This window comes from Neovison vison, chromosome 12 (assembly GCF_020171115.1).
Source record: "Neovison vison isolate M4711 chromosome 12, ASM_NN_V1, whole genome shotgun sequence".
NCBI classification, from domain to species: domain Eukaryota; kingdom Metazoa; phylum Chordata; class Mammalia; order Carnivora; family Mustelidae; genus Neogale; species Neogale vison.
The window spans coordinates 68,287,035-68,311,887 of record NC_058102.1 but is presented as its reverse complement, the minus strand read 5'-3'; the positions used below and the strand labels follow the sequence as shown (position 1 = coordinate 68,311,887).

The 24,853-nt window shown below is 36.7% G+C and overlaps 1 protein-coding gene across 1 annotated transcript in view; it reads right to left on the bottom strand.

The window, feature by feature from the left end:
- Window positions 1-24,853, bottom strand: part of ITPR2 (inositol 1,4,5-trisphosphate receptor type 2) — a 498,632-nt gene that overhangs the window by 275,406 nt on the left and 198,373 nt on the right. The window contains exons 25-27 of the mRNA XM_044226478.1: window positions 24,436-24,601; window positions 23,221-23,394; window positions 98-187 (exon numbers count right to left, since the gene is read on the bottom strand). Of these exons, the coding sequence (XP_044082413.1) occupies window positions 98-187; window positions 23,221-23,394; window positions 24,436-24,601 (430 nt within the window). The remainder of the gene's footprint in view (window positions 1-97; window positions 188-23,220; window positions 23,395-24,435; window positions 24,602-24,853) is intronic.

The following is a 24,853-nucleotide window of genomic DNA, read 5'->3' as shown; positions in this document are numbered from 1 at the left end:
TTAAATATAAGGTCTATAACATTAAATGTAATACACAAACAAATGTCACTTGCCACACAAATACAACCCCATATGAAAATATTTGACATGGACTGACCTCCTTCACAATCCAGTAGTTATTGCTCTTATTGCTGTCAATCTGAGGTTTCCGTGTTCCATCCTGCACTGGACTTAAAATGCTTGAGTCCTAAAGTAAACACAAGTATATATTTTTATCCCATGCATAGCTTTATAAAAAATTTATTTTGTAGTAAATAATAGATGTTTGATAATTACTTTGTAATTTGTGATTCAACTTAAATGTTTCCTTCCTTTTTTTAAGATTTTATTTATCTATTTGACAGATAGAGATCACAAGTAGTCAGAGAGAGTGGGGGGAGTGGGGGGAAGCAGACTCCCTGCTGAGCAGAGAGTCCAATTTGAGGCTCTATTTCAGAACCCAGAGATCATGACCTAAGCCAGAGGCAGAGGCTCAACCTACTGAGCCACCCAGGTAGCCCTAAATGTTTCCTTTGTACTTTTTTAATCCCATAAAAAGTTACTTGGCTTGAGGGAGTCAGGCAGATTACCATTTCCCAATAACAACCAAATTACAAGATAGATGGTATTACTAATAATTAATGAGTCAAGTAAAAAAGGAAAAGTTATTACACATAATATTAGCAGTGTATTTCCCTATGCTAAATATACCACATATATCATTGCTTTATAGAGCTTACAGGAAAAGGAACAGTAAACGTCCAGGGGATAAAATAAGTAATTTGGGGGCACCTGGGTGGCTCAGTGGGTTTAGCCTCTGCCTTGGGCTCAGGTCATGATCTCTGGGTCCTGGGATTGAGCCGTGTATTGGGCTCTCTGCTCAGTGGGCAACCTGCCTCCTCCTCTCTCTCTCTCTCTCTGCCTGCCTCTCTGCCTACATATGATCTCTGTCAAATAAATGAATAAAATCTTAAAAAAAAAAAAGAAGAAGAAAAAATAAGAATTTTATCATCAGGGTTAAACTATAGGGGGAAAAAAGGTGAAGAATCATATCATAACAGCTGAAAAAAACATTTCAGGGATGGATTGTAAGAACAGTTTAACCCAAGAATTCTCCACCAGGTTACCATGACATCCTTAAGAGTCATGACTTGGGACCAGCAAAGCATGTACAGAACCATGAAAATGAAGAGAGGAAAATAAAATTTAAATTAAAATTTTAAATTACTAAATTGATAAAGCTTATTAAGAGGTCCTGAAATACCAACAATATTTCACTGTAACAACCATTATCTGTAGCAGTACAATAAAAAACAAATATAGAGAGTGACATATTTTAAATATCAACTCTTATAATTACTAAATAAAAATAAAACACATTGGAAATGATTTAATGCATGAGCATTTATTAAGACTTAATACATGCCTGGTACTACACAAAGGTGAGTGGATCTAAAAGAAATAGTATAGGGGCGCCTGGGTGGCTTGGTGGGTTAAAGCCTCTGCCTTCGGCTCAGCTCATGGTCCCAGGGTCCTGGGATCAAGCCCCACATCGGGCTCTCTGCTCAGCGGGGAGCCTGTTTCCTCCTCTCTCTGCCTACTTATGATCTGTCTGTCAAATAAATAAAATATATTTTTTTAAAAAAAGAAAGAAACAAATAGGATATGTGGTCATTTCCACAAGAAAATTACAGCCTAAGAAAATAAAGATTTGAACTGAGCAGAATTACTATTCAGAGAGAGAAAGGGAGAATAGCTCTAGCTTTAGAAGCTTTATGAAGAGGTCAAGTAGAAGCCAATGTCTTGAAAGATGAAAACCATTTATTTATTTAAGTATGAGAGACAGGAGAAGGGATGGGGGCACTTGTTAGGTAAAGAAGTCACTTTAGCCAAAGGTCCTGCAGAAAGAGCACATATAACAGTGTATAGAAAATGGTAAGAAGAGTCAGAGCATGTTGCAAGAGAGAGCACGAAGCAGAGTGGGACCTGATTGCTTTCCTGATTTAAAATATGTACAAAATAGCACGGGAATGAATGTTAAGTCCAACTTGAGTCAAAAACACACTGAACTCCTGACTATATTGATGGTATTGGGTTCTCACAGTTAAAGAGGACCCCAATCTAACCTCAGGGAAAAGTAAAAAAAACATACAAATCCAATCAACGTAATTTCAGTTGTCCCAAGCTGTTTCTTTGACAAATCACAAAGTTAAATCAAACCAAGAAAAAGAAAAAAACTGCCCATGCTAGTCAAAGAATTCTGAGTAAAGAATTCAAGGACTCTCCAAGTAGGAGAGTGGGCTGACCAGTACTGACCCATCACTACTCCTTAGCAAGCTTTGTATTGGTCTTTGCTTCTGTTCCAGGCCAATACTGGACCAAAGATAGAAGCCTCCAATCCCAATGCAACCTTAGCAAATAACCTCCCCTACCAATTTACAGAGCATATGAACATTTCCTCTTTTCCACCTGCAAATTCAAGTACCATCCACAAACTTATCACCCTGCTGTGTTTCACAGGGAAAAAAAAACAAAAACAAAAAACTTTTGATTTATGGATTTTCCAAATTCCACCTCCTCTGCCTCCTCTCCTGGCTTCATCTCTATTTCCTATGCATGAGGAGTTTCTGCTGTCTACTGATTCTTTCTCCTCTTTAAAAATATGGCGAAGTTGAGGTTAACCAAGCATTTTTCAGTGATATTGCCCATCCTTGGAAGGAGTCATGCATCTCAGCTTATGGCCCCACTAGATTTCTCAAAAGAATACTCTGTACCACAGTGTATTAAAATTGATTTACGTGTCAATGACTCATAATCACCAAAACTTCCCTTAGCATCTGATTCTGTAGTTTGCTATCATTTTCTTAAGCCCCACTCTCTTTGTTTTATCATGCCATTGATAGTCTTCAAAATTACTCAATCTTTCTGACCACCTTGTCTCTTTCACTCAACAGAAATGGAACTGTGAAAAGTAAAGACCATGAATGCTGAAAACATTCCTAATGTTACTATGGGAGTCCAGGGTTGTGTCATCTATCCATCCTAGCAAATGCTAGGAGGGAAGTGAAAACTGTCCAACCTCCACGGCAGGTAAATAAAAGAGAAAAGGGAATGCAGAGAGTCAACAAACACTAAGTGAATCCTAGAAAGTTGTAGAAGAAAGTGTAAACTACATATCTAAGAGAAGCCAGTGCAGTACAGGAAGGAGCCCAAGTGCTGATACAAATGGAAACTATTTAGATGGAAAAAGACAGCGGGTTGGAGAATGAGACAAACAGGGTTTCTATGTGATGACAAAAATTATTGATGAGAAGTAGAAATTGCAAAAGCTAAAAATATAATGAAATTTCCTTTTTCTGATCACAAAGGTGGCTGTTGAAATTTTAAAAGGCCATGCTCATTTTTTTTTTCTGGAAGAAAAGAAATATTAAAGAAAACCAAGTTTGTACTACAAACCAGGATTAAGATATGACCAAGTCTAAAGATTGATAAAGCTCCTACAATGGAAAGGAGATGTTTCTTGATATATGTCACCTTTAAAAAAAATCAGTTGAAAACACGGGCAAAGCTTTGGCAGATAGATTTAAGTCCATTTTTCAAACAATGACCTGAAGAAAAAGCAACTGTCTTGCTTTAAGAAAAGTCATCTCGGGCAAAATGTACTACATTGCAAAAAGCTAGGCTCTCTAGGTCAGCCCAGGGGAAGATACAGACAATGCTAAATTCCATAAGTATGGGAATTATGAAGAATAATTATTTTAATTTAATATTGCCAGCAGTCAACAAAAGGAGGCAGCACTGGAGAATTCAATAAGCCGCCCCATTCAATTTCAGAAAATAATTCAATGTAATTAAATGGAACAAAAATATTAACCCACAGAACATCTGGATGATTCCAAAGCAGATCAGGGGAATTTAAGAAAAATGTAAACTATGCAATTAGAGTTAGGTTTCATTTTCTTATTTTGATGACAAAATGCTTTAAGTATTTGTTTAGGTATTCACTCTTTGAATCTTTCCTCCAAAAGCTTTCCTCCAGAAATAGCAGAAATTGACTATATTTTTTATATTCTATGTAAATTTGATCTTAGGTCAGTGGCAAAATCTACAAAGCCCTGCCTTCATTTTAATGTCAAAATATTAGTAAGGAACAAAATGCGGAAGTACAACTTATGCAGAATTCCAGAGTTGAGTAGACTCAGAAAATAATGCATAACACTCGGGCACCTGGGTGGCTCAGTGGGTTAAGGCCTCAACCTTGGGCTCAGGTCATGATCCCAGGGTTCTGGGATTGAGCCCCACATCAGGCTCTCTGCTCAGTGAGGAGCCTGCATCCCCCCCCCCTTCCTGCCTCTCTGCCTACTTGTGATCTCTGTCTGTCAAATAAATAAATAAATAAATCTTTTTAAAAAAATGCATAACACTGAGAATGGTGCCATGCATGCAGTAGGGTACAACTGAATTATCCTTTTGACAACTGTGATGAAGAATAAATATGGCACTCCAAAAGTATTTGCACTTTATTATAATTATTTCCTGTCATCTGGAAGAATTTGAACTTATTTCTTCTAATGGAATATGGGAAACCACTTAGTTCAATGATTTCATAGAGGCAGCTAGATTTTTAATTGCATAGCATCTACTGTTACATTACATAAACCAGTAGGTTCAGAAACCATATAGCAAGAATGGTCTAGAAGGGTCTAGATATTTCTAGAAGAGTCTAGAAATTGGATGGGTAGCAGAGTTCTAGGCAGAGATTCAAAGAGTGAATACCTAAACAAATACTGGTTCGAAATATAACTACCCCAAATTTACTTTGAGTCAGTCAAGCAAACATTTATAGCAATAGCAAAAATCATATAGGGAAGTGATACTGTATGAGCTATATGGCAAACTAAATATTGGCACCAATTAATGGGAATCTGGTTCCTTAATTTCAACCAGGGCCATCATGCTTATTAAAAAAAGAAAAAGAAAAAAAAAAAAAAAAAAAAAGGACTTTCTAAATCCCAGGATGTAGAACTGCCTGCATCCACAGCTGCATGATTAAAATAGCTCAGTGCATGTCTTCTCTTTGTCCCCACCCCAGTGAAGTTAAAAGATGTCCTTCCTCAGCGATGTAGTCAAGTCAGCAAGTCTGCCAGGCATTCTGCTCTCCATCTCTGTCCCTTGCCTTTTCTTCCTATAACCATTATTTAACTCACTTAGTGGCATCACTTACTAACTACCATTCTCCCAACTTCGGATGTCAAATCCCTTCCCTTCTCCTTCCCACCTTCTTCCAAAACATGAAAGAAAATCCAATAATCAGTCTTTTATATTTGATTCCCTAATCAGATTATAATTTAGTTGCAGCTCTTCATAACAAATGTCACCTCCTTCAGACAACTGAATGATAACCTCACTGTGGAATGATAGATGTTTTTTCTCTCTTCCATCTAAGACTAACATCACATCCCTGTCATGTAGGAAGATACCTAGAGGGTTGCAGACTCCTAAAATCACCCTAAGTCTACTTACCTGACCTTGCACGTAAAGGTAATTTGGACAACTATGGGGTCATGGCTGACAGTTTCTGCTTCCCAGATGGCATCTAAGGCTGCTTGAAGACTTGGCCCAAGATCCACACTGTGCAGAAGAGGTGCTGTTCACCATTACCAGCGATTAACTTCCCTCACACTTCTTTCAGTTCAAGCCCAAATAGTTTCCCTTCTAGAGAGTAAAAACATATTCTTAACCTGACCCTAAACCTATCTTCCTTTCCCTTTGTCCCAAAACAAATACAATATTGGTATTTTCTGACTCACTTGACATCATTTTAATTAGTATTTGATGATGTTTAATCGGATGTCCTAGAAAACATCCAAATCTCCTCAGCCATCTATATCGCTGATAAATAAGGTACCAAAAAAGGGTATGTGTCACTAGATTGTATTAGAGGGATATTAGAAAAACAGGAATATATTGATGATGGGTATGTTCAATGTAAACTCATCGTTTTCATAAAAATGCAACGGGAACCCATTATAGTACAGCAATGTCTAATACTTTTTATAATACTTTATTTATAGACTATAACATATAATACTTTTTATGTAATCCTCACCAGTATTATATAAAACTTAGAAAGGATAGGCAAGCCTCTAGTCAGCAGGGTGACACAGAATAACAAAGCACCGTACAGGAAATGAAAACAGCAATATAATAGAGCCCTTAGAGACTATGTCCGCTACCCAACATGTTAGGCGAAAGAAGCTTCCCCACTCACAATCATATCACAACACTCTCTGAGACAGCTGTGAGAAGGGGGTGGTCCATACAGAATAGAAGAGAAAGCCATCAGCACCTTCTTTCAGACTCCCTCTTTAGCAAGCAATCACTACAGAAACGTTGACGCCTGGTCTAACAATATCTGCACACTCTGATACAACTGAATCAACTTCTAGAATTTTCTTTTAAGCCACCTGCTGAGGAAAAGAAACCATGATAGGAACTTAGAATCCTCACTAACAATTTACATTAGGTTGAGTACAATTGGCAAAGTGAAGAAAAAAAAATTAGTGAGACAGTAACTGTTCTTGAAAACAAGAAGAGAAATATTAAGTATATAATAAAACAGCATTAATTTTAAATGGAAGCCCAAAGGACAAGAAGGGAAAAGATTATTATAGTGTTAGTAATTTAAAGAAACAAATTCAGGAGATACAAGCATTACATTTAAGAATTTGCATGACAACCAAATAGAATGAGGATGTGTAAAAGTATAATTTGGCTCAACACCAAAAATTAGTTTTTAGAAGTATGTCTTGTGAAAGGACTTATTTTTGTGGCACTCATCTGTAGCAATCACCCCCTGCAGCATTCATTCGGAGGCCAAGGACAGGTATATTTGACATTATATAAACATATGAAATAAATATACAATGAAGTCTGGGGCAAAAAAAAAATTAAGTGGAGATAAGAAAATAAATTTCAGAAAAGGAAAATTCAGGAAAGCATGCTCCAAAATTAATGGATAAAAATTCTTCATGCAATGACCACAGTGTTCCTCATTGATCAGGTCATGTAGGAAGGTTCTGCCTAAAGCACATGGATTCCATCTAAACCAAGCCATGAAGCTTAGTCATTCTACCAGTTGCCTTTGTCGAGAGTTAGTCAATCTTTTTTTTTTTTTTAAAGATTTTATTTATTTATTTGACAGACAGAGATCACAGTAGACAGAGAGGCAGGCAGAGAGAGAGAGAGAGGGAAGCAGGCTCCCTGCCGAGCAGGGAGCCCGATGCGGGACTCGATCCCAGGACCCTGAGATCACGACCTGAGCCAAAGGCAGCGGCTTAACCCACTGAGCCACCCAGGTGCCCCGAGAGTTAGTCAATCTTAAGTTTTGCTAAAGAAACAAAATTTTCCATGCTGTGCAGAATCAAAGTCCTAACACTCAGAAAAGCAGTTTTCTTTGCAGATATCCTTCTAGAGGATCTGCCTTCTTGCTTGCTTGCATTATCAAAGGAAAAAGATCAGAAGTGGTGGGAAAAGAGTGGAAACCAGTTTTTGCTTTTGAAGAATAATAGCATGGGGCACCTGGGGGACTCAGTCATAAGCGCAATACTCTTGATTTTGGCTCAGGTCATGATGTCAGAGCCATGGGATGGAGCCCATGTCAGGTTCCATGCTAGGCATGGAACCTGCTTAAGATTCTCTCTCTCTGCCCCTTCCTCCCTGCTCTTGCACTCTCTCTCTCTCAAAAATTAAAAAAAAAAAAAGTAAAACATTTTTAAAAGAATAATAGCATATTGAGGGAACAAAAATAATGAGACAAGGAAGGTGCATCTTGAGAGAAATAGAGAAAAAGCAACAGAGGGGAGGGAAGCAAAGAAATGGAGGGAGAGAAGAAAGGAAGGGATTAAATTCATTCTCTCATCAAGGTAAATCTGCAGGAAAATCCAAATGCCTATAAGGAAAGTTAATGCTAAGACAAGAAACCTCAATAATGAGAGTATATCATTCCCAGTGAAATGCAAACAGTCAAGAAATCTTCAAGGACTTATAAGTTTGTTTAAAATAATCACAGAGATAAAGTGAGGAATGACGTATCTCCCACCACGTGGCTCCCTCTGTGGTTGCCACACACTCAGGCTGACTCCACAGCACCACTTAGCATAGATCAAGGATAGGTTCATCAGGAAAAGCAGAAACTACAAGCCAAGCACCAGCAAAAGAAGGCAAGTGTCCCCCATCCTTCTGTACTTCCACAGTAGGTGCTGGTTCTCTGCCAAACACCGGGATGGGTCTAGATTTCTGAGTAACTGCTCCTATCTCCACCTTGTGGTCACTTCTGATGGGGCAAGTGCAAGAACAACATACCAACAAGTTGGGCACCAGGCTGTGGATTCAGGTGCCCATCGTTTACAGGAATTTATCAAGGACACACCTGGGGAGCCCATAGAAATTGGACAGCTCCTGCTGCCGAGTGGAAGCCACAGATCACATCAGAAGCCAACCTGGTGTACAGCCTCTCAGAGAAGACACTCCCTCCCACACTCCCCACGCTGACCCCCACAAACAGTCCAGCCAGCTTACTGTCTGCACAACCCAGAGTGAGGCCCCCAGGAACATTTTTCAGTTAATTCTGTTCCTTACATTGCAAATCCATGAAAACACCACCAACAACAACAACGAAGTGAAGCTGAGAAGGCAGATATGAATCTAGAATGCATGTGTGTGAAAAAGAACAAAACAGAAACGCTGAAAATGAAATAAATAAATAAATAAATTTTAAAAAATGATCCCTGAGCTAAAAACTAGATAGACAGCTCAAACATTAGACTCTAGATCAATAACACATTCAGTAAGCTTTTTAAAAAGAAGCAGGCAAATACAGGTGGGTAAATAAATATAGAGATAGAGACCTACCGATACAGAAGCACCATTGTTGTGAAGAAAAATTAACAACCAAAATAAATAACATGAGCGGGAACTTCTCTTAAGAGTGCCATGATGCCCAAGTGACCTGCTTCTCAGCCCTAACTGAAGACGTGGATGAACATGAAGGGCAATCCTGACTTAGCCTGTTCAGATATGATTCTCTGAGTTAATCCTTCCTTCCTATAGTTAGAATTCAACACTTATTTTTGTTTTTTTTAAAGATTTTATTTATTTATTTGACAGACAGAGATCACAAGCAGGCAGAGAGGCAGGCAGAGAGAGAGGAGGAAGCAGGCTCCCCGCAGAGCAGAAAACCCGAGGCGGGGCTCGATCCCAGGACCCTGGGATCGTGACCTGAGCTGAAGGCAGAGGTTTTAACCCCCTGAGCCACCCAGGCACTCCTCCACACCTAATTGAATGTGATGAATTAATAATACCACAGATATTGTCAACTTGTTATACTCTAGCCTTTAATGTTTCAACAAGGGTGGTATCGTTTTTTAAACTTACTGGAAAGTAAGTTTAATAAAAGAAAATATTATCATATACAATAGATAGTAAGGTTCATAGATGCTAGGGAGGCAATGGGCTTACCAGATGACCAAATCCATCCCATCCTCCTCCATACATATATATGTATGTATATATACATATATATGATCAACTATAGTAATAGGATATTATAGTTATTACTATAGATATCCTATAGTAATAGGATAATTTTGGATCATATGGTGAAATTGTTAGTCTTAGTAAATAGATTGTCCATTCCCATTTATGCCCAGGGTAAAGAGAACAGACCACTGAGGAAACAAAATAAAACAAAACAAAAACTTTATCTTATAGGAGAAAAATTTTTATTACTAAGATGAAGAGTCATACTTTTAAAAATCACATTAACGTTATCTGGTCTTCTGATATCTAAGCAGGCACAACATTAGAACATTATGATCTGTTTTAAAACAATGCTAATTACTCTGTGTTTAGAGCCTTTGTAAAGATTTCCTAAACAACAAAGGATTATTATCCATACTGGCCTGCTAGAATGCTGCTGCCCGCTACTGGCTGTTGCCATTGACATTGTGACAGCTTTCATCCTGTGTACAATACATTGTCACTATCTATGGCAGTTGGTTCATTGCAAACCGTAGATTACTTGGCCATGTACCAGTTAGCAACTTTGTAGCTTCTCACTTTTTTCTCTTTATATTAAGCTATTATAAGTGTACCATTCTCCTGGCCTCCCAATCTACCCATTTGTGTATATTTCTATGCCTGCCACCCTAGTTCATGCATGCATAACCTCACACCTCCGTTTAAACAAGAGGCCCCTAGTTGGTCCCCACCTTTAATCTCTTGATCTGCCAGACTATATTTTCTAAGATAGTATACTCACCTCCCAACCCAAGAATTGTCAGAGGCTCCCAATTTCCAGATATTTCAAATACAAATCACATCTCCTTCGTGAACTCCAATTCTCTTTTTATTATTCTTGAATAGATTACCTAACTAAATCCTCCTGACCCTTCAGAATAGTGAAGCCTTCTCCACGTGCTCCAGCCCACACCGACTCCTCCCTCGTCTCACCACAGCTCGGTATTTCATTAGACATTCTGGCATATTGTTTTCTACATGTTCATTCTTTGAGGGCAAGAGCCATATCTTGAACATTAGATCTGATTACAGGTATCAAAAGGGGATAGGAAGGGAAGTGGGAAGTTCAGGTGTGTACAAAGCCTTACATAGGCATGGTGGTCAAGGAACCAAAATCACACTTTACATAGAATGTTCAAAAGAAGGATTTTGCTCTAGAGAGACACACAGCAATCAAAAAGAGGTGGTTTAGCTATGGTCTACATTGCCTCAAACCTAGCATCAGTAAACAGACATTAAAAGGATAAATATATGGGCTCAAAATAAGGAAGAGTCTCTAAGAGTTTATTCTTTTTAAGATTTTATTTATTTATTTTTGCCAGAGAAAGAGAGAATGAGAGAGCAGTGGATGGGGGCAGAAAGAGAAACAGACTCCCCACTGATCAAGGAGCCCAATGCAGGACTCAATCCCAAGACCCTGGGATCATCACCTGAACTTTCAAAGGCAGATGCTTAACCAACTGGGCCACCCAGGTGCCCCAAGTTTCTAAGAGTTTAAAGAAAACTTAAGAGCTGTCAAATATGATAAAATTGAATTGCAGAGAAAACCCCTCCATATATATAGCATCTAAGAGTGATAGATAAAATCTTTCAAATGTTCCTTTTTAGTTAAAAAAAAAATCCTTTTTTTAGTAAAGAAAGAGAAGTAAACGAAGGCCAGAAACATCAAGATTCACCAAGATTCACCAAAATTTCCAAGCAGTAGTCAAGCACTAGATTCAAGCAGGGTCGACCTGGAGGATATCCATCCATATCTGATAACATGGATACTGAGTGTGAATATATCCCACACACACACAATGGAAAGGAAACAAAGCCTAGGTCCCAAGCAAGACAGAGTGCTGATTAGAGACCCAGGAATCCTTAGAGGAGACGCCCACAAAAAGATGTGGCCCACAGAAGAACAAAGGGCTACCCAGCTTAGCCTTAGCTTGGTCAAAGCCAAAAAAAGAGAGAAGAATTCTCCTGAGTGCCCATAGGGCAAGACCATTTTCACTTAAGATTTGGGACTAGAATTTCCACTAATAAAGGGGTCTCAAAAGTCCCAAGCCAAAAACATTGTTTAATATGGTTACAAAAAATATAGCAACCCAAAGTGCCACACAGAAGCAAGTGAAATTTTCTCTGGATTAAACATAGTACTCAGAGGAATTATACATATAAAGTTACAAAGAATCTAAGTTCATAATACTTTTTTTAATTAGTAAATATCTAAGTAAACACATTTCCACAGACCCCTGCAAAGAGTGGAAAACTTAAAAGTGCAAATGGCCCTCCTATTACAAGACAGCCACATCCTAGATAAAGAACCTATCTTAAGTACATTTCTGGGCTCACAGAAAACAAAGAAGGACTCCAAAACCCCACCTTCCATCTACCAAAAAAACAGGAAAGCTGAAACCAAATCAGAACTCTAAGCTTCAAGGCAACGTGATAAGGTTTTCTGAAGCTAAATGCCGGTACTGGCAACTCAAAGATGAAGTCTGTTCTAATCTAGTGTCAAATTCAGGGAACTAAACCTGAGACTCCTGCCTTCAGACAGATAGAGGAGAAGAAAGCTTCATGGTCTCAGGCTAGCAGTGACCCCTGGCAATAGGCCAAGGTCGTCATAAATACTCAGAAGGAAAACGTGCCCAATTTCAACCCCATGTCCTAAGTCAAAAAACATAAGAGTCCAAAACCAACAGTTGAATATTTATAGCAGCATTATTCATAATGGGCCCAAACTGGAAGCAATGAAGATACCCTTCAGCAGGTGAATGGGTAAACTATTGTACGTCTAACAATGGGATGTTATTCAGTGATAAAAAGAAAGGAGTTAGCAAGTTACAAAAGGACATACAAGAACCTAAAATGTGTATTGCAAAATGAAAGAAGTCAGTCTGCAAAAATTATATAAACATTAAAGCATACAACATTCTGGAGAAGGCAAAACTATAGAGACAGTAAAAAGACTAACAGTTGCCAGGACTCGGGGTTCACAAGGGAAGGACAAAGAGGTGGAGCCCACAGGATTCTTAGGGCAGTGAAACTATGCTGTATGGTACTGTACATGACTTATACAAAACCCACGGAATTGTACAATACAAATAATGAAACCTAAAGTAAATTATGGACTTTAGATTATAGTAATGTATCAATATTGGCTTATCAATTGTAACAAATGCACCACATTAATGCAAGATGTTGATAATAAGAAAATGGGGAGAGTATACAGGAATTTGTTACACTCAGTGTATAATTTTTCTCTAAAACTAAAGTCTATTAAAAAAAGGTATGAGCTCATAATCGAAGATGATCAAATATTTAAGGCATCAGCAATGTGAGAATTCATAAAGAATTCCCAAGTACTTCTGATGCTGGCATTATTATACACAGTCTGTACAATAGCCATATGGAATTACAAAAATTGGCAAGCAACAAAAGCTGATCAAAAAAATGACCAGAAAGATTGTTTTAAAAATCAAATTGCAGGGATGCCTGGGTGGCTCAGTTGGTTGGGCAGCTCCCTTCGGCTCAGGTCATGATCCCAGAGTCCTGGGAACAAGTCCCACTTCGGGCTCCTTGCTCAGCGGGGAGCCTGCCTCTCCCTCTGCCTCTGCCTGCCACTCTGTCTGCCTATGCTCACGCTCTCTCTCTCTCTCCCTCTCTCTAACAAGTATATAAATAAATAAATAATCTTTAAAAATCAAATTGCCTGTATGAAAAACTATAATGACTGAAATTAAAAAGTCAGAAGGTAAACTGCAGATAAGATAAATTTAAGGGAGACACATGTGAGTCTAAAGAAATTACTCAAATTCAGCACAAAGTCCCAAGTACAGAAAATATAAAAAGGAAATTAACAGATATTGAGGCAATAATAAGGTTTAACAAACAATGAGTTTCATAATTTAAAGCACCACTATGCAACACAAAGCAAACTTATCAATAGCAGCCACAGAAGCCTGAAGACATGAAACATTATCATCAGAAGTGGGAGAAAATACTTTTCAACAGATAAGTTTTTGCTCCCAGTAAAAAAATAATTTTAAATTTAGAGGCGTCAAATAAAGTAGCCAAAAAATGTGTCAACTATGCCCCCCAAAAAAATGAAGAAAGAAAAAGAAAAAAACCCAAGTGCAAGAAAGCCAAACTAACAAAAATAGCCTTAGAACACATAAAGTAAAAATTCATAGAACTACAGGGGAAAATGTACAAACCTACCATCATAGTGGAAAATGTTAACAAATTCCTCTCTCAGCTATTGATACATCAAGAAAATAAAAATATTAGTAAGTAGATAAGTGATTCAAACACAAAAAGCTTGACTTACTAGCCATATACAAAGAACCTTTTACCTGTTCGCATTCTCCTCAAGTCCACATAAAACATTTACAAAATCTGATGTTATTTAAGAAGACAAAAAGCAAGTTTCAACAAATTTTGGAGAACTGATGGCATCAGTTGCCACAAGTTAATTAATTAAGACTTCAATAACAAAAAGGGATAAATTTTGTCTAGACATTTGGAAATTTAAGAATTTACTTCCAAGTAATTCTGGGAGAAGGATGAAATCATAATGGAAATTTTAAAACATCCAATATTGAACAATAATATAAAAGGCATTTGTCAAAATTTGTGGAACACAATTCCTTAGAAGGAAATTATACCATTAAATTTTTTAAAAGTCTGAAAAGCGTGTCAACATAAAAGGTTACAGGAGAATAAATATAATAAAATAAACCCAGAAGCTCACCAAAGCCAAAAATAGATTCATTAAAAAGCATGAATAAAATATGGGCAATGCTGGTAAGATGATACGTGCGTGACATTACACATTTGCCAAAACCCACAGAAGTATACAACACAAACAGTGAAACCTAAAGGGTCAAAATAAGAAAGTTAACACAAGTAAACAGTATCAAGAATAAGAAAGAGGTCTCAGGGCACGTGGGTGGTGTAGTCAGTTAAGTGTCTGACTCTTGGCTTCGGCTCAGGTCATGATCTCAGTGTGGTGGGATCCAGCCCCAAGCTGGGCTCTGCACTCAGAGTGGGGTCTGCTTGGGACTCTCTCTCACTCAGCCCCTCACCCACTAAAATACATAATTAAATCTTCAAAAAAGGGGATGGGGGGGTCCTGAAGCTACAGAGAGCAGAAATTTTAAAAGATAATGAAAGAACATGAACAAATGTATGCCAATAAATTTGAAAACTAAAGCATATGGCTAGAAAAATGTACAGCAAACTGACTCAAATACAAAGTCTGAATGAATTTACAACCATTAAAAAAATTGTATCAGTAGTTAAAATCTTCCCTCAAAGTAAATCAAAGGCCCAGGCAGATTCACAGATACATTTCATCAAATATTCACAGAATACATATCTAAACATATGCAAAGAAAGGGGAAGATCTTGCAACTCATTTTATTATGCAGTTAGTCTAACCTTGTTACCAACATGTGACAGGAACAGTATGACAAAGGAAATTTACAGGCCAATCTCACTGACAACATAGATGTAAAATCCTAAACAAAGTATCAGCAAACTGGATCTAGCAATGTAAAAATTATCAACAAGATAAATTTATTTTAGAATGCAAGGTTTTTATGGTAGAAGCTCTGTTTATGATTCTTGTTATTAACATTAGCAGATGAAGGGGGAATAGGTGAAATCAATGATGGGGATTAAGGATGAGCACTGGGTGATGTATGGATGTTGAAACTAGTATCACAGTGCATGTTAACTAACTGGAATTTAAATGAAAACTTTTTAAAAATTAGCAGATTAAGATGAAAGAAAAATAACATAATCTTGATAGATGTATAAACTGTGTTTAAGTAAAGTCAATAACCATTCATGGTAAAAATTAGCAAACTAGGAATAGAAGGGGACTTCCACAATTGATAAAGGGTATCTACAAACACAAATGGACAATAAACACTCTATTCAATAGTGAAATATTAAAATCATTCCCTTTAAAAACTGAATCAAGACAAAGATACTACATCTATTCAACATCATACTGGAAATTTTAACCAATACAACCAAGAAGAAAAAAAAAGAAATAATAAATGAAAAGATTGTACTCAAGTTTGAACTATAGCATCACCATGACTTGAAGTCAAAAATATTTTTAATTTTAGGAGGAGATAAACATGAATTGGTAAGACCTAGCTAACTTGTCCATACAAGATTTAGCTTAATCTAAAATGGAAGAGGAAGTGAAATGGCCAATAAGCCTATGAAAATATGCTCGAATTCATGAGCAATCACACAAAATCACAACAGAGAAAATATGTCAATTCACCCAATTATCAAAAATGGAAAAGTGAGAAAGTCAGCCATCATGAGGATATGGGGCTTCAGAACTCTCATACAGTACTGGAGGGAGTGTCACTCGGTCTTCAGAAAACAAGTAGCCTTATTTGGTAAAAATTAAACATTCTAGATTTTTTACACCTAAATGTATATCCTGAATAATCTCTTTTCTTATTTGAGGATAGTTGACACACAATGTTACATTCATTTCAAGTATACAACACAGTGATTCTACTTCTATGGAGAAGTACCATATGTCATGGTACCAAGTGTAACTACCATCTGTCACACCACACTATTACATTATCATTGACTCTGTTCCCTATACTGTCCTTTTATTCCTTTGACTTATTCACTCCATAACTGGAGACCTGTATCTCCTATCCCTCTTCATCCAATTTGCGCAATCCTCACTACCTTATCCTTTGGCAACCATTAGTTTGTTCTATTTATAGGTCTGATTCTGCTTTTTGTTTATTCATTGACTTTTGTTAATTCCACATATGAGTGAAATCATATGGTATCATCTTTCTCAGTCTGACTTAATGCCTGTGGCATGATATCCTCTAGATCCATCCATGCTGTTGCAAATGGCATGATCGCATTCTTTTTTATGGCTGCATAATATTCCCATGTGTGCACACATACACACACTCACACACACGTGCATACACACTACATCTTTCTTATCTAGTCATCTTTCAATGGACACTTAAGTTGCTTCCACATCATGGCTATTGTAAATAATAGTACAATAAAACTAGGGGAGCAAATACCTTTCTGAAGTGTTTTCATTTTCTAAGGGTAAATGGCCATGAGTGTAATTATTGGGTCATATGGTATTTTTATTTTTCATTTCTTAAGGAAACTCCATATTGTTTTCCACAGTGGCTTTACCAATTCACATTGTCACCAACAGTACACAAGGATATCTTTTTCTTCACATCCTTACCAACACTTGTTATTTCCTATCTTTTTTATTTTTAGCTAATCTGACACATGTAAGGTGGTATCTCATTGTGGTTTTGATTTACATTTTCCTGATGATGAGTAATGTTGAACATCTTAATCATGTTAGGTCATCTGTATGTCTTCTTTGGAAAAATGTCTATTTAGGTCCTCTGTCCATTTTTAACTGGATTATTTAGTTTTTTGGTGTTAAGTTGCATAAGTTCTTTATATATATTGAATATTAACTGCTTATCAGATATATCATTTGCAAATATCTTCTACCATTCAGTAGGTTGCCTTTTTGTTTGTTGATGGGTTCCTTTGTTGTGTAAAGGCTTTTTATTTTGATGTAGTCCCAATAGTTTATTTTTGCTTTTGTTTCTCTTGTCTTGGGAGACATATCTAGGAAAAAAAATGTTGCTACAGTGATGTCAGAGAAATTACTGGGTTTTCCTCTAAGCTTTTTATATATTCAGGTCTTACATTTAAGTCTTTAACCTGAAGAATCTCTTAAACTTGTTCATCAGATGGCATACAAAAGGTTTTAAAGCAGCATTGCTTTTGGTAGCAAATTTTCTTTAAAAACACTAGCACTGTAAAGAATGAAAATGACCACCAACAGTTAACTAGATAAACATGTGCATAAAGCGCAAGGCACATTCTCCAATATATATTAGAAAAAAATGTATGAGTTACAGCTATACATCAGCAAGAAAGGAGGGCAAAAATATGTCTGAGACACCGCAAGTCAATCAATATGTTACATTAATAAAAGAAAGAACAAGAACCATATGATACTCTCAATAGATGCTGAAAAAGCATTTGACAAACTACAGCACCCTTTCTTGATCAAAACTCTTCAAAGCGCAGGGATGGAGGGTACATACCTCAATTTGATCAAAGCCATCTATGAAAAACCCACAGTGAATATCATTCTCAATGGGGAAAAATTGAGATCTTTTCCCCTAAAGTCAGGAACAGCAGGGATGTCCATTATCACCACTGCTATTCAACATAGTACTAGAAGTCCTAGTCTTAGCAATCAGACAACAAAAGGAAATTAAAGGCATCCAAATTGGCAAATTGGCAAATTGGCAAAGAAGTCAAACTATCACTCTTCGCAGATGATATGATACTATATGTGGAAAACCCAAAAGACTCCACTCCAAAACTGCTGGAACTTGTACAAGAATGCAGTAAAGTGTCAGGATATAAAATCAATGCACAGAAGTCAGTTGCATTTCTATACACCAAGAAGAGAGAAGAAAGAGAAATTAAGGAGTTGATCCCATTTACAATTGCACCCAAAACCATAAGATACCTAGGAATAAACCTAACCAAGGAGGCAAAGAATCTCTACTCAGAAAACTATAAAGTACTCATGAAAGAAATTGAGGAAGACACAAAGAAATTGAAAAACATTCCATGCTCATGGATTGGAAGAACAAATATTGTGAAAAATGTCTACATTACCTAAAGCAACCTAATATTTAATGCAATCCCTATCAAAATACCATCAATTTTTTTCAAAGAGATAGAACAAATAATACAAAACTTTATATGGAACCAGAAAAGACCACGAATAGCCAGAGGAAGATTGAAAAAGAAAGCCAAAGTTGGTGGCATCACAATTCCAGACTTCAAGCTCTATTACTTCAAGCTCTTCAAGCTGTCATCATCAAGACAGTATGGTACTGGCACAAAAACAGACACACAGATCAATGTTACAGAATAGAGAGCCCAGAAATAGACCCTCAACTATGGGTCAACTAATTGGTCTATGGTCAATTAATCTTCGACAAAGCAGGAAAGAATGTCCAATAGAAAAAAGTCTCTTCAACAAATGGTGTTGGGAAAATTGGACAGCCACATGCAGAAGAATGAAACTGGACCATTTTCTTACACCACACACAAAAATAGACTCCAAATGGATGAAGGACCTCAATGTGAGAAAGGAATCCATCAAAATCCTTGAGGAGAACATGGGCAGCAACCTCTTTGACCTCAGCCGCAGCAACTTCTTCCTAGAAACATCACCAAAGGCAAGGGAAGCAAGGACAAAAATGAACTATTGGGACTTCATCAAGATCAAAAGCTTTTGCACAGCAAAGGAAATAGTCAACAAAACCAAAGGACAACTGACAGAATGGGAGAAGATATTTGCTAATGACATATCAGATAAAGGGGTAGTATCCAAAATCTATAAAGAACTAATCAAACTCAACACCCAAAGAACGAATAATCTAATTGAGAAATGGGCAGAGGACATGAACAGACATTTCTTCAAAGAAGGTATCTAGATGGCCAACAGACACATGAAAAAGCACTCAACACCACTCTGTATCAGGGAAATACAAATCAAAACCACAATGAGATACTCACACCAGTCAGACTGGCTAAAATTAACCATTCAGGAAATGACAGATGTTGGTGAGGATGCAGAGAAAGGGGAACCCTCCTATACTGTTGGTGGGAGTGCAAGCTGGTGCTGCCACTCTGGAAAACAGCATGGAGGTTCCTCAAAGAGTTGATAATAGAGCTACCCTATGACCCAGCAATTGCACTACTGGTTATTTACCCTAAAGATACAAATGTAGTGATCCAAAGAAGCACATGCACCCAAATGTTTATAGGAGCAATGTCCACAATAGCCAAACTATGGAAAGAAACTAGATGTCCATTAACAGATGAATGGATAAAGAAGATGTGTGTGGGAGGGGATATATATATGATATATATATATATATATATATTTCATTTTTTTCATAAGATTTCTTCATAAGATTTCATTTCTTCTGATGGCTGCATAGTATTCCATTGTGTGCGTGTGTGTATATATATATATATCTTGCCATTCTCAATGATGTGGATGGAACTAGAGGATATTATGCTGAGAGAAATAAATCAATCAGAGGAAGACAATTATCATATGATTTCCCTGATATGATGAATTTGAGAGGCAGAGGGGGTGGTTTATGGGGTAGGAAGGAAAAAATGAAACAAGATGGGATCAGGAGGGAGACAAACTATAAGAGACTCTTAATCTCACAAAATAAACTGAGGGTTGCTGGGGGGAGGGGGCGTATGGAGAGGGTGGTTGGGTTATGGACATCGGGGAGGGTATGTGATATGGTGAGTGCTGTGAAGTGTGTAAGTCTGACGATTCACAGACCTGTGAGTTTACCCCCCGCCAGGGTAAGTAATATATTATATGTCAATAAAATTTTTTTAAAAATCCAAGACAGACTAAATAAAATATTTTTCATTCTTTTTTCATGTTTTAGAAATACAAATCCTTGTGGCAAAAACTGTTAAGAAAAGCAAGGAAATGAACAGAAACTCACAATAACGGTTTCATCCGGCATACATGGAGGGATCCCAGGGACTCCCTACTAGTAATATTCTATTTCTTAAGCTATGTGTTCATTTCAATAGAATGTGCTACCTCAAGAGTTACTGAATTTGCCATCACGGAAGTTCTGTTTTGATAAACATCTCACTCATGTGAGCTATTTAGAGAGAAAATAAGTATCAAACAGGAATTGGACTCATAACCCTGATGAGTATAATTTAACTCTGAGATCTCATAACTCCATACCCATCATAAAAACCATATAATAAAAACCAATAATAATAACAAACAGGCACTGACGACCAAATTCGGCAGACACTGTCAGTTGCTGACCAACAGTCGCTTTTCATTGTTCTTCCTTGATAGGAGATTTCAGTTTTATTCTACTATCTAGCTTTTCCCCCCATGTAATTCAGGAGTAGGTATTCTAGAGCTTGAGGGTTATCCTTTACTTAGGCTAAATTAATCTTATAATCCATTGGTTTAGAGGTAAACATATGGCCCTGCTTTGGACAATGAGACATGAGATAGATTCTACTAAGGGATGCCTGGAAAAGTTTTCCTTGTTCCTATACAGGACACTCAGAAATATGTAAAAAGGCACAGATATTCTTTTTGGCATTGTTGTACATAGATGTAATGTCCAGGATGTTGCTGCCCTGATGCACCCATGAAAAGATCAGTCTCAAAATTAAGTCTATTGGTCCATAGTGACCACACTGAGAAAATAAATCAATTAAAGCTGGAGCCTTACTTCTTGACTTGTTGGTAAATAACATATTACCTTGTTGCTTATATTTTCCAACTGACATTGTATTAACTGACATGCCATGTGCTAAATTTGCTCATCCGATCTAGTATTCTCATGATCTAAGTACCATTATTATGTCCGCTGAATGAATATTTTTATTTTTTTTTTTAACTGAATGAATATTTTTAAAGGGGGGGGTAGTAAAATAAGTTACCCAAAGTCACACATATAATTAGTGGCATCTTCTAAGGAATCTGATGTCAAAACCCATGCTCTTAATGCCCTATCCATTCAACGCCATTGTCCTTTGGCTGGAAGGCCTAAGAAGAAAATCCTGAGAGATGTGAGTGTTCCATCATCCAGGCACCTGCTTTTCAGGTGTGAGGGAGTGGTGGTAGAGCTGTGGCGTTGGCAGCAGCCAAAGCAGCTTCTAGACCTCTGAATTGTACCTATGACTGTTTGACCTTGAAGTCAACAGTCCAGTGGCAGCCTCCAAACTGTACTCCTCCAGACTTTCCAAAATTTAATTCCTTGTATTAAATCACTTCCTGGTTCAAGTAGTTACAATCATTACCAATTTCTGAATAGACAAATCCTGTATACAACAAAGAGTAAATAAATCCCAGCTTCATTGACTTCTATTCATCTCAAGTATTTAGAAAAATGAACTTATAACCCACGTGGAACATAGTTTTGTTTTGAAGGTAGCCACAATCAGACAACTCATTCATCTTCTTTCTTTAATCAGTACAAATTGCTTATTAAACTGCTCCGGGGATACCATGGATATACACTGTAGAGGCTCCTTCTCCACTTCGTTCAGAGATTAGGAATTTAAACTACAGACGAGGGACTAAATTCCTTCATGGAACATGTCATCTGTACTCTTACATGGCTTTTTTTGCAAACTTTTACAAAGAACATTTTCCTATGGTTTAGAGTCATTCTTTATTTTTTAAAATGCAATGTTCTAAAAGGGGAAGCAATATTGTGTTTATTCTCCAGAAGATAAGCACAGCATGTATCTGCAAAAGAGGTATTCCAGCTTTGTAAAGGCATAATACATCTCTTAGCATCTTTAAATATTATATCAGAAATTGCCTTCATACATTAAAAAGCCTGGAACTTATCCTCAGAAAGATCCGGGTTAAAATCTCAGTTGGGTCACACAGAGCTACTTGATAGGGAAGAAATCCTTGGATTTTCTGAGTTTCAGTTGATCCATCCTTAGAAATGTTATCTTTCTAACTCTCTCCAAAGTTTGTCGTAACATTTAAAAAGAGATGCCGTGTAGGAAAATGTCTGCTACCAGACGACGTGAAGCAAGGACTACCTAAATGTTAAATGTCCTCTTAGTTCTTAAATATGCTGTAGAAGAACTCTTTATCAACAATGACAAAAGAGCTGGTCATGAAACAAATTTATATGGAGTAGGAATTCTACATTCTAATAACTTATATTATAAAATCACAGAAAAAAGTTACTTAAGTTAAGACTCATTTAAGATTAAGTTAAAAATTTTATGCAGATTAGTGGTAAGTAGTCCTGAGACAAGGAAGAAGTAGTAACCCACCAGATGAACTTCCCTTTGGGACTTTTCCACATTTTGAGGACTGAAATTATCTCCCACTCTGTCTTTACCTTTCACTACACAATATTTTGGGTATTCTAACAAACAGAAAAGCTGGGGTAGGTAAACCTCTCTGAATAGTCTACATTCCTGCAGATTAAAAAACAACTAAATAAAACACAAGACAGGAATTTAAGAAACAATATCTTACCAATTAGGAAGTTGGCATGGGCTTGCCAAGTATTACTGCAAAAACGTGGCTTTGAAAACTTTAAATGGCTATTTAGTATTTAGTGAAATGTGAAAACAACAATTAACCCACCAAAAACTAATACCTATTCAATAGAAGACTTAGGATCACCATCTTACCACTCTTTAGAGTAAATACAGACCTTTGGTATTTTCATGCTGGCATTAAAGCATACTGCCCCATTTAACTATTTTTACATATTGTATAAGGGTAAGCCGTAAAGAAAGAAATGATTTACAGATTGGCAATAAACAGTCACATTGAATGATAACAGCAAAAATTCACCTCTTTATAGGACTATGCTTAAGACTATGAGACCTATAAGAATTAACCAAAATAAAGGCTTATGGAGTTAATTCATTTGGCAAATGAAAATTATATGCTCCAATACTCAGAATAAAATTTTTCTTTGTGAATAATTCTGGCTATGGGGCCTGTGATTAGAAGATATTGTTTGGATTACTTCAAAATATATCTTGAAAACAAACCTCAATGGGTTCTTCACCACCTTTTACTTGACTTTCACCCATTTCTCCATTCTCATAGCTGCTGCTCTTCTCAACCCATAACTCAGATTTTTCCACTGTTAGTCGAAGCTGGTCTAGATCTGCCTTGATTTGCTTGTAGTTATCTACATCTTGATTGGACACTAGCAATTGCACCTGGAAACAGAAGAATTTGAACCCTCAGTTTACTTATGGAAATTCCTTAATTCCTATTTTACTGATGTTAAAAAATCCCAAGTCTTTTAACAAACGTGTATCAGTTGAAGTTTAATATTTCTAGAATATTTATGGATAGTTTAGATGTATATTGACCATGAAAACTTACCTGGAAATATCTGTGAACACAATCTAATATAGTCATATGTTATAAAGAATTATATATTTTTAAAAAGTGAACTCTATCAAAGTACTAAAGAGTAGTTCAAAAGAAAAGATACCTTAACTCTAATTTCACTGCTAAAGTTAATTTTTCCCAAGACTCTATCTGAAAAGAGGTAGAAATATAGAAATAAGTAGAAGAAAATTCTGATATGGTCTAAGCTTCATGTTATAAACTTTTATTATAATTTTTATGTATTGCATGATATATAAATTATGCATAATTATATCTATTTGTATAATTACACTTACAATTATTTCATATTTTAATATATTCTTATAAAACATCCTTAACAAAGATCAACGCTTTATTAAATACCATAAATATAGTGAACACACATGTAAGCAGTTAGGTATTATTCACCAATAGTCTCAAGATTGATGTCATTCGGATGACAAAGAAAAAGATTATATCCAAAACAGTTACTTTCTTTGGTATTTACACATTTTCAATCACCAAATATATATTTCTGCATTACTGCTTGTCCCTACCAAATTTATGAGTAAAATCTGGTGTCAAAATAATAGCAGGGACAACAAAATTCTTATTATGGTCTTATCCCCCAGTGCCTTCCTAAATCTTTGTGCCTGTCATTTATGTTAAAGATATTAACTGAAAATCATTTCATGGGGAACTCTTTCTAAAACAGATCATGTTTTGGCTTAGGACAAGACCACATCTGTCTTTAAAAATAGAAAATGTCTCTAGGAGAAGAAACACAGTCTCATGAACTCTGCAGCTGTGAAGTCGGGTGGAATGTTATAAACAATATTTTCCGAGCATCTGCCGTGGCCCCAGTGAGGGCTCCCCAGTCTTACCTGTTTAAATGCCTGTAAGACTTCTGCTCTCTGGCTGAAGTGCTTGAACAGTAGCTGTAGGGCTCCTGAGAGCAAAGGAGGGTAGTCATGCATGATCAGATGAATGAGGACACGTAAAAAGGTCCTGCCTCCTTCATCATCAAGTTGAACTGGATTTTTCTCCTTTCTATAAAACCAAAAATCATTCTAAAATAACTTATATTTACCAAAAAAATTACTCCTATGTGGTTAAAATTGCATATACATTCTCAGTTATATCATTCTCCCCCTCAAAGATGAAATGTAAAAAGGAAGATCATTTTACCTTTTTCCCTCATGTAACTGATAAAGAAACAAAGCACACACATACACACACACACACACACACACACACATAAAGACAGACAAAAGGAAACTTGGGTTTGTCCATGAAAGCAGG